Raw genomic sequence first — 14641 nt, 5'->3', positions numbered from 1 at the left:
GTAAGCTCCCCGCAAGGAGCCCCTGAGAAACTGGTCCCTTTTTGTCCTAGATGTAGGGGTGTCCAAGATGGTGTGGTGGAGTCTTTAGAGTCGAATATGACCCGAGGCAAGCTCATATTCAGGTTTGGGGCAAGGAGCTTTGATTGACCCTTCATTTTTTCAGTGGAACGGAAAACTTCGGTAAAATAGCTTCTGACCTTCGGAACAGATGGATTCACCTTGGAAAGGAAAAATCTCTTTCTAGAAGAGTCTTGAGGTCTGGCACCTTTAGGCTTAACGGGGGACGGCTGGGCATCATAGGAGGAAATCCTTCATTCCGAACGACTTCCTTTTCCTTCTAAATCCTTCTTTCCAAATCTGTAAAAGACTACATCTACTTTGCTGGAGGTGGTTTGACACTCATGCTCCTTGAGAAGGAGGTAATGAGCTGTAGGGCAGCTCTTAAAAAGTTACCCTTGGCCGGGCGCGGTGGCTCACGCCTGTAATCCCAGCGCTTTGGGAGGCCGAGGCAGGCGGATCACGAGGTCAGGAGTTCGAGACCAGCCTGGCCAACATAGTGAAACCCCGTCTCTACTAAAAATACAAAAAATTAGCCGGGCGTGGTGGTGGGCGCCTGTAATCTCAGCTACTCGGGAGGCTGAGGCAGGAGAATCGCTTGAATCCTGGGGGCGGAGGTTGCAGTGAGCCGAGATCGCGCCATTGCACTCCAGCCGGGGCGACAGTTCGAGACTCCATCTCAAAAATAAAAATAAAAAAAAGTTACCCTTGGCTGTCGCGGTGTGACACCTGTAAACCCAGCACTTTGAGAGGCCGAGGTGGGAGGATCATTTGAGCCCAGGCTGGGCAACATAGCAAGACCCTCATAACAAAAAATTAAAAATAAAATTACCCAGAAACTGGTTGGAACTATTTAATGATGTTCTTAGTCCATCTTCCTGAAGTAGTCCACAGAACAACATCAGTGTTCATGGTAGAATTGTTTCATCAGGGCAGTCTTTTTTTAAGTAACAATGTCTTGTTAAAAAACAAGAGCTGTGTTGCCCAGGCTGGAGTGCAGTGGTGTGATCATAGCTCACTGCAGCCTTGAACTCCTGGGCTCAAGCGATCCTCCGGCCTTGGCCCCTCAAAGTGTTGTGGTGATTGGCACAAGCCACCGACAGACCTGGAGTCTGAAGTTAGTTATATTTCAGCTACCCAGGATAAACTTCTAACTGTGATTACCACAGAACTCTACCAAAACTAATTGTTTCTCTTAGTTCTGTCTGATTGTGGAATCTCTTTATTACCATCAATTGTTTTTCAGAGTTATAATTTGAATATGAAACCATTTTTCTAGCCCACCTTAGAGAAGACTGTTGACACACTAGTTGAAATGGTTGCAATAGCCTCTACCTTGCAAGACACTTCAGATTCAAAGAATTTCCTTTGCAAAAGTCGGCCGGGTGCAGTGGCTCACGCCTGTAATCCCAGCACTTAGGGAGGCCAAGGCGGGCAGATCACTTAAGGTCAGGAATTCAAAACCAGCCCGGCCAACATGGTGAAACCCCATCTCTACTAAAAATACAAAAATTAACCAGGCGTGGTGGTCCATGCCTGTAATCTTAGCTACTCAGGAGGCTGAGGCATGAGAATCGCTTGAACTCAGGAGGTGAATGCTGCAGTGAGCCAAGATCGCGACGCTGCACTGCAGCCTGGGTGACAGAGCAACTCCGTCTTAACAAAACAAAACAAAACAAAACAAAAGAAGAAAAAAATAAAAGTACCTATTAATGCAATTATCTTTCAATTTTGATTCATAAATATGTGTGGAAGTGTCAATGTTTTGGGTAAAATGGAATTCACAGTGACAGAGTCAGTGCCATACAAAACAAAACTGGAAAATATACTTTAAAAAAATTATTTGAGCTGGGTGTAGTGGCTCACACCTGTAATCCCAGGACTTTGGGAAGCCGAGGTGGGCGGATCACGAGGTCAGGAGTTTGAGACCAGCCTGGCCCCCATGGTGAAACCCTGTCTCTACTAAAAATACAAAAAATTAGCTGTGCATGGTGGCGTGTGCCTGTAGTCCCAGCTACTCGGGAGGCTGAGGCAGGAGAATTGCTTGAACCCGGCAGGCGGAGGTTGCAGTGAGCCGAGATCGTGCTCTTCATCCTGGGCTACAGGGTGAGACTCGGTCTCAAAAAAATAATAATAATAATTTGAAAAATTTGCTGAATAAACACTTGTTCACAGTGTACTTTCCCTGATTTTTAAATTTTTGTTTTTGTTTGCCCTGTCACCCAGACTGGAGTACAGTGACACGATCACAGCTCACTGCAGCCTTAATCTCTCAGGCTCAAGTGATCCTTGCACCTCAGCCTCCCTAGTAGCTGGGACTTCAGGTGCATGCCACCACATCCGGCTAGTTTTTGTATTTTTTGTAGAGATGAGGTTTTGTCATGTTGCCCAGGCTGGTTTCAAACTCCTGGGCTCAAGTAATCCTCCCACCTTGGCCCCGCAAAGTGCCGGAATTACAGGCATGAGCCACCCCACCCAGCCTTCCCCTAATTTTGATAATGATAATCCAATGTTCTGTTCTGGCATTTGTGTAGTTTTAGCGTGTGCAGTCTTCGAAGCAGTGGAGGTATTTGCCTTTTCTTCTCTGTGACTTAGTCATTCAGCAGTTCTATGCTAAGGGTTTTTTTATATGCCTTTAGATTCTTGTTTAGAGTTAATGGATAATGAAAACATTTCTAATGCATAAGAGAAATGCATTCTGAAACAAAAATAGAATACAAGCCTTCAGACAGAAGGCAGAGGAGAAACTGGAGAAAGACAAATAAGATGTTAGGTAGGAAACCATGGGAGACAGCACTGGGGAAAGTAACCTCCAGACTGGGAGTCACTGGGAAACCAGATAAATGCTCCTTGGCAGCTGGAGGAGTTGAGGACACTTCAGCTTGGTCTTGGGATGGGAGCCCAGAGAACGCAAGTTGCTCCAACTAGGTAGGGAAAATGCTGGGGCAGATGAAACTTGAGTGGCTAACAAGAAGTACCAGGAGCCAAAGGCTCTCTGAACACTTGGGCCTCTTTTAAATGTCTGCCTTAAATAGCTTGTACCATTGTAAGTCTTGCATAATGGGTAAGAAGAACATGAACTTTTAGAATCAAAGATGTCACTCTAGGTGTGGTTGTATTTGGAGTAAGGAAGTAATTAAGGTTAAATGAGGTCATAAGTGTGGGGCCCTGATCCGATAGGACTAGTGTCCTTATCAGAAGAGTGAATGGAGAGCTTGCCCCTTACCCTTACATACTGAAGAAAGATTATGTGAGGACTAGCAAGAAGGTGGCCATGTACAAGACAGGAACAGAGCTGCCACCAGAGACCAAATTGGCCAAAACCTTGATCTTGGGCTTCTAGTCTCCAGAATGGTGACAAAGTAAATTTCTGTTGTTTAAGTCACCCAGTCTGTGGTATTTTAGTATGACAGCCCAAGCAGACAAATACACCATCTATATGCAGATATATCCAAATCTCTAGTCTGTTGTATGTCTGTACCTCTCCCCTGAACTTGGCTTTGTTCTCCATTTGCCTACTTATTGTCACCACTTGGATATCTAATAGATGTCTCAAACTTCACTTCTCTGTAAACTGAACTCCTGATAGTCCCCTCAAGCCTACTCCATAGACATCTTTCTCTTCTCTTTTTTTTGGAGACAGGGTCTTGCTGTGTCGCCCAGGCTGGAGTGCAATGGCGTGATCATGGTTCACTGCAGCCTTGAACTCCTAGACTTAGGTGATCCTCCCACCTCCGCCTCCCAAGTAGGATGTGAGGGCAACCTGGCTGTGACATCTCTCACCCCGTTGATCACCAGGGTTGATCCGGCTGATCTGGCTGGCTAGGCCAGTGTCTCCTTCCTCCCTCACTGCTCCATGTATGTCCCTCCCGAAGCTGCACACTCAAGTCGAAGAGAACGACCATCCCCAATAGAGGAGGACTAATCTTCGGTCAAGGGTATATAAGTAGCTGCGTTCCCCTGCTAGAACCTCCAAACAAGCTCTCAAGGTCCCAGGTAGCTAGGATTACAGGCACACGCCATCATGCTTCACTATCATTCTCTTCTCAATTAAAGGTAATACTGTTCTTTTAGCTGCTTAGGCCAAAAACTTTTGGAGTCATGCTTGACTTTTCTTTCTTTCACAGCCCACATCCCATCCATTGCAAATCACATTGGCTGTATGTTCCAAATACACCCAGAATCGAGTGACATCTTCTCACTTTGCTACCACCATCAGGGCCAGGTCAGCATCACCTGTCACCTGGATCATTGCAGTAGCCTCCCATCTTGTGTCTTCACTTGGACCCTTGCCTCTCCCTACATTCTGTTTTCAGCTTCAACTGCTAGAGAGATCCTTAAAAATATGTCAGATCATGTCACTCCTCTGCTCAAAGCCCTGCAGTGGTTGATGAGGTCTAGAGAATGTGTTGTTTCTAAATAATTTCTGTTAATCATGATAATATAATTACTTCAAAGGAATTTCATTCTTATTGTGTGATTGCTCGCGTTTCCAATTCCTAACTTAGTGCCGTGTCTGGGATGTGGAAGGTGCTCCGAAAATGTTGGTGGCGTCAAGGGATAGTGGGTATATATTAGGTAACCTCTCCAGATGAGAACAGATGAACAGTCATTTCCATGTGTTCAGGTGCTGTGCCTGTCAGAGATGCTTTGGGAGATTTTATCCTGAATACGTTCTTCTTGCCCATTAGTACTGTTCTTTTTCTCAAGAAATGGAGTTGTCGGCCAGGTGAGGTGGCTCATGCCCGTAATCCCAACACTTTGGGAGGTTAAGGTGGGCGGATTGCTTGAGCCCAGGAGTTCGAGACCAGTCTGGGCAATATAGTGAAACCTTATCTCTACAAAAAAATACAAAAGAGTAGCCAGGTCTGGTGGGGCATACCTGTAGTCCCAGCTACTTGGGGTGAGGGCTGAGGTGGGAGGATGGCTTGAGCCCGGGAGGTGGAGGTTGCAGTGACTGTGCCATTGTATTCCAGCCTGGGTGATAGAGCGAGACCCTGTCTCAAAATGAAGTGGTATCCAGTCCTTAATGACACTGGGACCATTTGTGAGTAACTAGTCCCTACCAAAAATACTTCAGAATTTTTTTTTTTTTTTTTTGAGACAGAGTTTTACTCTTGTTGCCTAGGCTGGAGTGCAGTGGCCCCATCTCAGCTCACTGCAACCTCCGCCTCCTGGGTTCATGTGATTCTCCTGCCTCAGCCTCCTAAGTAGCTGGTACAGGCACCCGCCACCATGCCTGGCTAATTTTTTGTATTTTTAGTAGAGACGGGGTTTCACCATGTTGGCCAGGCTGGTCTCGAACTCCTGACCTCAGGTGATTCACCCACCTGGCCTCCCAAAATGCTGGGATTACAGGCGTCAGCCACTGTGTCTGGCCCAGAATTGTTAAATATACACAGAAGTAAAAAGACAAAACACGGCTGGCCACGGTGGCTCACGCCTGTAATCCCAGCACTTTGGGAGGCCGAGGCAGGTGGATCACCTGAGGTCAGGTGTTCGAGAGCAGCCTGGCCAACATAGTGAAACCCCATCTCTACTAAAAATACAAAAATTAGCCGGGCATGGTGGCAGGCACCTGTAATCCCAGCTACGTGGGAGGCTGAGGCAGAATCGCTTGAACCCGGGAGGCAGAGATTTCAGTGAGCCGAAATCACACCACTGCACTCCGGCCTGGGCAACAGACCAGGACTCTGTCTCAAAAAAAAAAAAAAAGAAAGACAAAACACAATGCAGGTCACTTAGCTATTTTCTCTAAAAAACAATTAGCTGTCATGATGCAGAAGATTGTTATAATCTATAAGGGGGAGGTTGTGATTATTTTTACTCTAAAATCTTCCACTGCTTTTTTTTTTTTTTTTTTTTGAGATGGAGTTTCACTCTGTCACCCAGGCTGGAGTGCAGTGGCGCAATCTTTGCTCACTGCAACCTCCACCTCCTGGGTTCAAGCGATTCTCCTGCCTCAGCCTCCCGAGTAGCTGGGATTATAGGTACACACCAAGAGGCCCAGCTAATTTTTGTGTGTGTATATATATATATATGTATGTGTATATATATAATTTTTTTGTTTTTTTTAGTGGAGACGGAGTTTCACCATGTTGGCAAGGCTAGTCTCAAACTCCTGACTTCAAGTGATTCGCCCACCTCGGCCTCTCAAAGTGCTGGGATTACAGGCATGAGCCACCGCATCCGGCCCCACTACATTCTTAAAGAAGCAATAAATTGACCTTGTTTAAATACACAATCTGAATTACTGGGGTCTTTTGAAACTAAACCTTTGTTCATTACTAAGATTTCTATATTCCTTCCTCTTTTTCAGCACTTATTTCTATAGCAGTCTCCCAGCTGATGCCACTTAACTTCATTGAACAAAAAATGAGGTTTAGAAAATCACAATAATCATTGTGAAAGTATTTGATAGGAGATCTTTATTTGGGGTGAATTGGGTTATGATGTCAGTCCTGTGATTTCAGCGGAACTGTTTCTTTTTATCCATTGTCAGTGAGTGCTCATTAATACTTAAATGCAGCTTTCTTTTTCTTTCTTTTGAGACAGAGTCTCGCTCTGTCACCCAGGCTGGAGGGCAGTGACGCAATCTCGGCTCACTACAACCTCTGCCTCCCGGGTTCAAGTGATTCTCCTGCCTCAGCTTCCCAAGTAGGTGGGATTACAGGCACCTGCAACCATGCCCGGCTAATTTTTGTATTTTTAGTAGTGACAGGGTTTTGACATGTTGGTCAGGCTGATCTCGAACTCCTGACCTCAAGTGATCCGCCCGCCTTGGCCTCCCAAAGTGTTGAGATTATAGGCATGAACCACCACGCCTGGCATAATGCAGTTTTCTACTAAATGACTGATTTTGACATGCTTCCTGTTATTGGCTCTGCTGTTCAGCTGAAATAGCAGGATAGGAGATGGTCGTGTGATGGCCGATAGGTGGCAGTGCTGCTGGGACAGGCCCAGCCTGGTAGAGACGAGTATCTCAGACAGGAAAAACAGGACCCAGATGGCTCAGACTGTTGGGTTAGCATCTGGCCTTCGACAGGTCACCCTGGCCCGCCAGATCAGCCCCAGGCCTGAGAAAAGCACTACAGGATAAAGAATAGGATCTCATTAAATGCAGTGGAAGTAACGTGAGAAGGATGGCTTTTCATATGCCATCCTAACCCTCCCCTCCCCCTGTTTTCTTTGCTTTGCTTTTCATACTTCTTAGCTTCTTGGATCTCTTGCTTTAAGAGGAACTAGGGTGTGGGCACAGTGGTTCACGGCTATAACCCCAGCACTTTGGGAGGCTGAGACGGGTGGATCAGTTGAGGTCAGGAGTTCAAGACTAGCCTGGCCAACATGGCGAAACCCCATCTCTACTAAAAATACCAAATTTATCCAGGCACAGTGGCACACACCTTTAATTCCAGCTACTGGGGAGGCTGAGGCAGGAGAATTGCTTTAATCCAGGAGGAGGAGGTTGCAGTGAGCCAAGATCACGCCACTGCACTCCAGCTTAAGCAACAAAGTGAGACTCTGTTTCAAAAAAAAAAAAAAAGAGGAACTAGAGCTTAATATTCTCCTTGCAACATCACAGTCACAGTGCTGGTTGAGTAGTTACTTGCCTCGAAGGACTGGTAAGCCTTTGACAAGGATTGGTTACTTGGGAAGTTTTCTTGCTTACCTGTAGAAGTTAAGCTGCTCACCGACAGGAGCACAGACAAGTAGTAAAGTTCAGGGGTTGTTTCTTCCTACATTTGAGAGAGAAAAGGTGCTATGAGGAATACTTTGTCTTTTAATCAGAATGTGTTAAAAATGTTTTGCCACAAGGATTTAAATGAAGGTGCCAATTTAGCAAGAAATAGAAGTATTGCTGTTTACTGTGCCAAACCCAATCCAACAGCTTCACTGTTTTTTTGTTGTTGTTGTTTGTTTGTTTGTTTGTTTTGAGGCAAGATGTTGCTTTGTCATCCAGGCCAAAGTGCAGTGGTGTGAGCATGGCTCACTGGAGCCTTGACTTCCTGGGTTCACGGGATCCTCCTGCCTCAGCCTCCCAAGTAGCTGGGACTACAGGCACGTGCCACCAGGTCCAGCTAATTTTTGTAATTTTTGTAGAGATGGGGTTTCTCCACATTGCCTATGCTGCTCTTCATCTCCTGGGCTCAATCGATCTGCCTGCCTCAGCCTTCCAAAGTACTGGGATTAGAGGCGTGAGCCACTGTGCCCGGCCTGTTTCACTGTTGATTAATATCTTAACTACTTTTCGAAGCTCTAGTAAAGTAGAATTCACCTACAAAAACAAAAATCTCTTGTAGAATTTTTAAACTTTCCCCAGTGAAATGTTTTAACTGTGACATGTGCCTAATTAGGTATTCCATCTCCACATATCTCTTCTTTTGGTGTCAGTAGAAAATAAATATTGAAGACATATTATTTACAGCCAAACTTTCAGATTAAGATAAGCCTTTAGAAATTCTTTGTTTATGGCTCACGCCTGTAATCCCAGCACTTTGGGAGGCCGAGGTGGGTGGATCACGAGGTCAGGAGATCCAGACCATCCTGGCTAACACGGTGAAACCCCATCTCTACTAAAAAAAATACAAAAAATTAGCCGGGCATGGTGGCGGGCACCTGTAGTCCTAGCTACTCGGGAGGCTGAGGCGGGAGAATGGCGTGAACCTGGGAGGTGGAGCTTGCAGTGAGCACAGATTGCGCCACTGCACTCCAGCTGGGGTGACAGAGTGAGACTCTGTCTCAAAGAAAAAAAAAGAAATTCATTGTTTAAAAACATACACAGTCTGTTGCCAAAACTGTTAACACCATAGTGCAGACTCCTTAACTGAAGGATCCCACACCAAATGCAGAAAACATCCACTTCAGTGCCCGTGGCAATGGCTCCATCTGAACAAACCGCACAGTAAAACCTAAAAAGACAGAGGAACAGCATCAGTTTTTAGGTTTAATCATCTCAGAAAGAAACATATTCTTTGTTTTTTTGTTTTTTTTTCTTAAGACAGAGTCTCACTCTGTCACCCAGGCTGGAGTGCAGTGGCACAATCGCAGCTCACGGTGACCTCTGCCTCCCGGGTTCAAGTGATTCTCCTGCCTCAGCCTCCCTAGTAGGTGGGATTATAGGTGTGCACCACCACTTCTGGGTAATTTTTTGTATTTTTAGTAGAGACAGGGTTTCACCATGTTGGCCAGGCTGGTCTCGAACTCCTGACCTCAGGTGATCTGCCCACCTTGGCCTCCCAAAGTGCTGGGATTATAGGCGTGAGCCACCACGCTCGGCTAGAAACATATTTGAGCCACCACGCTCGGCTAGAAACATATTCTTGAATGCAAACCTAAATGCAATTTGTTTCCTTCCCTTCCTGCTGTGGAACAGAAATGTCCAGTCTGGGCAAACTAATTTTTCCTTTGATATAGATTGTATGCATGTTTTTTTTTTTTTGAGACGGAGTCTTGCTCTGTCGCCCAGGTGGAAGTGCAGTGACGTGATCTTGACTCACTGCAACCTCTGCCTCCTAGGTTCAAGCAATTCTCCGGCCTCAGCCTCCCGAGTAGCTGGAACTACAGGTGCCCGCCACCACGCCTGGCTAATTTTTTTTGTATTTTTAGTAGAGACGGGGTTTCACCGCATTATCCAGGATGGTCTCGATCTCCTGTCCTTGTGATCCACCCACCTCAGCCTCCCAAAATGGGATTACAGGTGTGAGCCACTGTGCGCGGGCTTTTTTTTTTTTTTTTTGAGACGGAGTCTTGCTCTGTTGCCAGGCTGGAGTACAGTGGCGCCATCTCAGCTCACTGCATCCTCTGCCTCCCAGGCTCAAGTGATTCTCCTGTCCCAGCCTCCTGAGTAGCTGGGATTACAGGCCTGCACCACCACACCCAGCTAATTTTGTTTTTTTTTTTGAGACGGAGTCTCACTCTGTTGCCAGGCTAGAATGCAGTGGCATGATCTCGGCTGACTGCAACCTCTGCCTCCCGGGTTCAAGTGATTCTCCTGCCTCAGCCTCCCAAGTAGCTGGGACTACAGGCGTGTGCCACCACGCTCAGCTAATTTTTGTATTTTTAGTAGAGACAGGGTTTCACCATGTTGGCCAGGCTGGTCTCAAACTCGTGACCTCAGGTGATCCATCTGTCTTGGCCTCCCAAAGTGCTGGGATTGCAGGCATGAGCTACCACACCCGGCCCTATTTTTTCATTTTAAAAAATTCGGACGTAGTTTTTGCTGAAATCATATATCACTCTTTTTTTTTTTTTTTTTTTTTTTGAGACAGAGTCTTGCTCTGTTGCCCAGGCTGGAGTGCAGTGGCACGATCTTGGCTCACTGCAACCTCCGCCTCCCAGGTTCAAGCGATCCTCCTGCCACAGTCCCCATCGTAGCTGGGACTACAGGCACGTGCCGTCATGCCCAGCTAATTTTTGTATTTTTAGTAGAGAAGGGGTTTTGCCATGTTGGCCAGGCTGGTCTTGAACTCCTGACCTCAGGTGATCCACCTGCCTCGGCCTCCCAAAGTGCTGGGATTACAGGCATGAGCCACCGCACCCGGCCCATACATCACTCTTAAAAGCACATTCAAAGGAAAACATAATTAAGATAGATTAGCTAAAATATTTCTTAAACTTCTCCACATTTCAGAATGTTGAGAATAGAGACCAACTCTGTTTCCTTTTTTTTTGGAGATAGGGCCTCCCTCTGTCACCCAGGCTGGAGTGCAATGACATGACTCACTGCACCCTCCACCTCCTGGGCTTTAGTGACCCTCTTACTTCAGCCTCCCAAGTAGCAGCGACTACAGGTGCATGACACCATGCCCAGCTAACTTTTTCTATTTTTTGTAGAGATGATGTCTCACCATGTTGCCCAGGCTGGTCTTGAACTCCTGACTTCACACGATCCTCCCACCTCAGCCTCAAAGTGTTGGGGTTACAGGCATGAGCCACTGGACCCAGCCCTGTATCACTTTTTGACTTCAAGTTGCCATTGTCCTTGTTTTTCTACGCAGAATCATCTCTTGATCAATGACTATTTATTGAATGAAAAACCCGATACTTTAATATTATAACACTAAAGAATTTTATAGCAGAAGGAATTTGGGCCAGGCATGGTGGCTCATGCCTGTAATTCCAGCACTTTGGGAGTCTGAGGTGGGTGGATCACAAGGTCAGGAGATTGAGACCATCCTGGCCAACATGGTGACACCCCATCTCTACTAAAAATACAAACATTAGGTTTGTGTGGTGGCGCGTGCCTGTAATCCCAGCTACTCAGGAGGCTGAGGCACGAGAATCACTTGAACCCAGGAGGCGGAGGTTGCAGTGAGCCGAGATCACACCACTGCACTCCAGCCTGGCAACAGAGCAAGACTCCATCTCAAAAAAAAAAAAAAAAGGAATTTATGTTTAACTTAATTTGGTTCCGTACTCAAATTATAGAACAACTAAAAGAGAGGCCAGGCACGCTGGCTCACGCCTGTAATCCCAGCACTTTGGGAGGCTGAGGCAGGTGGATCACCTGAGGTCAGGACTTTGAGACCAGCCTGACCAACATGGTGAAACCCCATCTCTAAGCTGGGCGCGGTGGCTCACGCCTGTAATCCCAGCACTTTGGAAGGCTGAGGCGGGTGGATCACCTGAGGTCAGGAGTTTGAGACCAGCCTGGCCAACATGGTGAAACCTCATCTCTACTTAAAATACAAAAAATTAGCTGGGCGTGGTGGTATGCACCTGTAATCCCAGCTACTCGGGAGGCTGAGGCAGGAGAATCGCTTGAACCCGGGAGGCGGAGGTTGCAGTGAGCTGGGATCGTGCCATTGCACTCCAGCCTGGGGACAAGAGCGAGACCTTGTCTCAAAAAAAAAATAAAAAGAAAGAAAGAAACCCCTTCTCTACTAAAAATACAAAATTAGCTGGGTGTGGTGGCGCATGCCTGTAATTGCAGCTACTAGGGAGGCTGAGGCAGGAGAATCACTTGAACCTGGGAGGCAGAGGTTGCAGTGAGCCGAGATTGCACCATTGCCCTCCAGCCTGGGCAAAAAGAGTGAAACTCCATCTCAAAAAACAAAAGCAAAAACAACTAAAAGAGATACTTAGGAAGTTTTTAAAGATTCCCTTCACCTGAATTTTAGATGTGAGTTGTTTTTTAAATTTTAGTCTATGAGTTCCTGAAGAGCAGAGAGCTCTGTCCTACCAATTTTTGTTCTAGCAGTGTCTGGCTACTATTTGTAGTAGATACTTAATAAATGCTTGATGGATAACTACACACTTACCAATTGTGAAGAAGGTAAAGATGGTATTACTAACCAGGTTGTACAGGAGAGATTGGCTGCAATATTGGGAAGATCTGGGCCTAAAAGTCAATAAACTGGGTGATACATTCATTTATTACTTATTACAGGAAATCTATGGTATAAGCGTAACACCAGAAGGCACTAATCCTTGAACTCTAATTCTTATTCTGGCACTGGGTTCATCTTGGCTGTAGGCAACTCACTTCTCTTGAGAACCTTGGTTCCTTTACCATGACTGTAAATAAATGCTACAAAATAGTCCATAAATAATAGTAAGAGTTATTAGTGTCATCACTGGTAAATAAATAACGTTTACCATGTTTCTTTCTTTTCTTTTTTTTTTTTTTTTTGAGACAGAGTTTTACTTTGTCACCCAGGCTGGAGTGCAGTGGTGCGATCTCTGCTCACTGCAACCTCTTCCTCCCAGGTTCAGGCAATTCTTGTGCCTCTGCCTTCCCAGTAGCTGGGATTACAGGCACGTGCCACCACACCCGGCTAGCTTTTGTATTTTTTGGTAGAGATGGGGTTTCATCATGTTGGCCATGCTGATCTCGAACCCCTGACCTCAAGTGATTGGTCTACCTTTTTTTTTTTTTTTTTTTTTTTTTTTTGAGACAGAGTCTTGTTCTGTCACTGAAGCTGGAGTGCAGTTGTATGATCTCAGCTCACTGCAACCTCCACCTCCTGGGTTCAAGCGATTCTCATGCCTCAGCTTCCTGAGTAGCTAGGATTACAGGCACATGCCACCATGCCTGGATAATTTTTGTATTTTAAGTTGAGATGGGGTTTCACCATGTTGGTCATGCTGGTCTCAAACTCCTGATCTTGTGATCCACCCGCCTCGGCCTCCCAAAATGCTAAGATTACAGGCATGAGCCATTGCATCTGGCCTTTTTATTTTTATTTTTGAGGTGGAGTTTCACTCTTGTCACCCAGGCTGGAGTTCAATGGTGGGATATCAACTCACTGCAACCTCTGCCTCCCAGGTTCAAGCAATTCCCCTGCCTCAGCCTCCTGAGTAGCTGGGATTACAGGAATGGTACCAGCATGTCAGGCTAATTTTGTATTTTTAGTACAGACAGGGTTTCTCCATGTTGGTCAGGCTGGTCTCAAACTCCCAACCTCAGGTGATCCGCCCACCTCAGCCTCCCAAAGTGCTGGGATTACAGGTGTGAGCCACCGTGCCCAGTCTTGTTTACCATTTTTTTTTTGAGACGCAGTCTCACTCTGTTTCTTGCAGTGCCTCGATCTTGGCTCACTGTAACCTCCACCTCCCGGGTTCAAGCAATTCTCCTTCCTGAGCCTCCCGAGTAGCTGGGATTACAGGCATGCGCCACCACGCGAGAGTGGGCTTCACCATGTTGGCCAGGCTGGTCTCGAACTATTGACCTCGTGATCCATGCCTCGGCTTGCCAAAGTGCTGGGATTACAGGTGTGAGCCACTGTGCCCAGCCCTTGTTTACCAGTTTTTAAATTCACGTTAATTTGCGATTTTGGTGAAAAACTATTTCATGGGAATTCTGACTTCTAGTAAGGAAAAATGACTTATTTTACACAGACTTTCTGTAATAGAAGCTGGTGAGTTTGAGTTCGGCTAATTACAAGGAGTGTTGCAGCTTCCTGTCACTCCCCCTCGCTTAAGTAGATTCTCAGTTTTCAGATTTTTTTTTAGAATTAAAGTTATTAACAGACTGTTTCCGCTAAGAATAATTTCGAAGACAGAATCTGAAAGAACATATTAAGTAATAATCAGGTCGGGCGTGCCTGTCACCCTCAGCCCTGCAGACATAAGCTAACGCTAGACCGTTGGGACTGGTCTCCAGGGAATCTGTAAGTTGAGACTTTGGTCCCCTCATTGTCTCCTATTTAATGGCTTTCTATACCAGAAGAAGTAAGTGTGGATTAAAAGTTAAGCTCAGTTTACCCACAGCTATCTTCACTATATTGAGATTTTTGGCTTTTCAAAGAAGTGAAGTAGGTGATTGCCCTTGATAATAGGGGCAGAAAAAATGGGTCAGGCTGCAATTAAACACGTAACAGAAATCCCAGAGAGCACCCAAGCCATGTCCACAGGTGAGAAATGCATGTTGAGCTGCCAAGTATAAGAACCTACCTTAGCAGAACATAGAACTGGAGAACCAGGGTGGTAATTCCAACCAAGAACGCTGTCACCCGGCTGCATGCGACACAGTGAGTTACATTTTACATTACTCGTTTAGTGATGAAATAGCTTCCAGAAACCAAATTCAGGTTCTGTTTGGTGATAATGTTACATTTAACTACAGAGATAGTTTTAAACATAA

General features: G+C 45.9%; 1 protein-coding gene across 6 annotated transcripts in view; it reads left to right on the top strand.

The window, feature by feature from the left end:
• NMNAT1 (nicotinamide nucleotide adenylyltransferase 1) overlaps positions 1-14641 on the top strand; it is a 46823-nt gene that overhangs the window by 627 nt on the left and 31555 nt on the right. Inside the window, exon 2 of one of the 6 annotated variants that reach the window (XM_055104127.2) lies at positions 3701-3995. The exons of 2 other annotated variants lie outside the window; for them this stretch is intronic. Coding sequence is in view for 2 of the 4 variants with exons in the window: in XM_055104134.2 (XP_054960109.1) it covers positions 14519-14528 (10 nt within the window). In the remaining 2 variants the exon portion in view is untranslated. Of the gene's footprint in view, positions 1-8; positions 420-3700; positions 3996-11181; positions 14529-14641 lie in introns of those variants that run through there. 3 more of the 6 variants (XM_055104131.2, XM_055104134.2, XM_034954984.3) reach the window with 3 other exon arrangements.

The sequence above is a fragment of the Pan paniscus genome, chromosome 1, assembly GCF_029289425.2.
Source record: "Pan paniscus chromosome 1, NHGRI_mPanPan1-v2.0_pri, whole genome shotgun sequence".
Lineage (NCBI taxonomy): Eukaryota > Metazoa > Chordata > Mammalia > Primates > Hominidae > Pan > Pan paniscus.
This window is presented reverse-complemented; position numbering and strand designations above follow the sequence as displayed.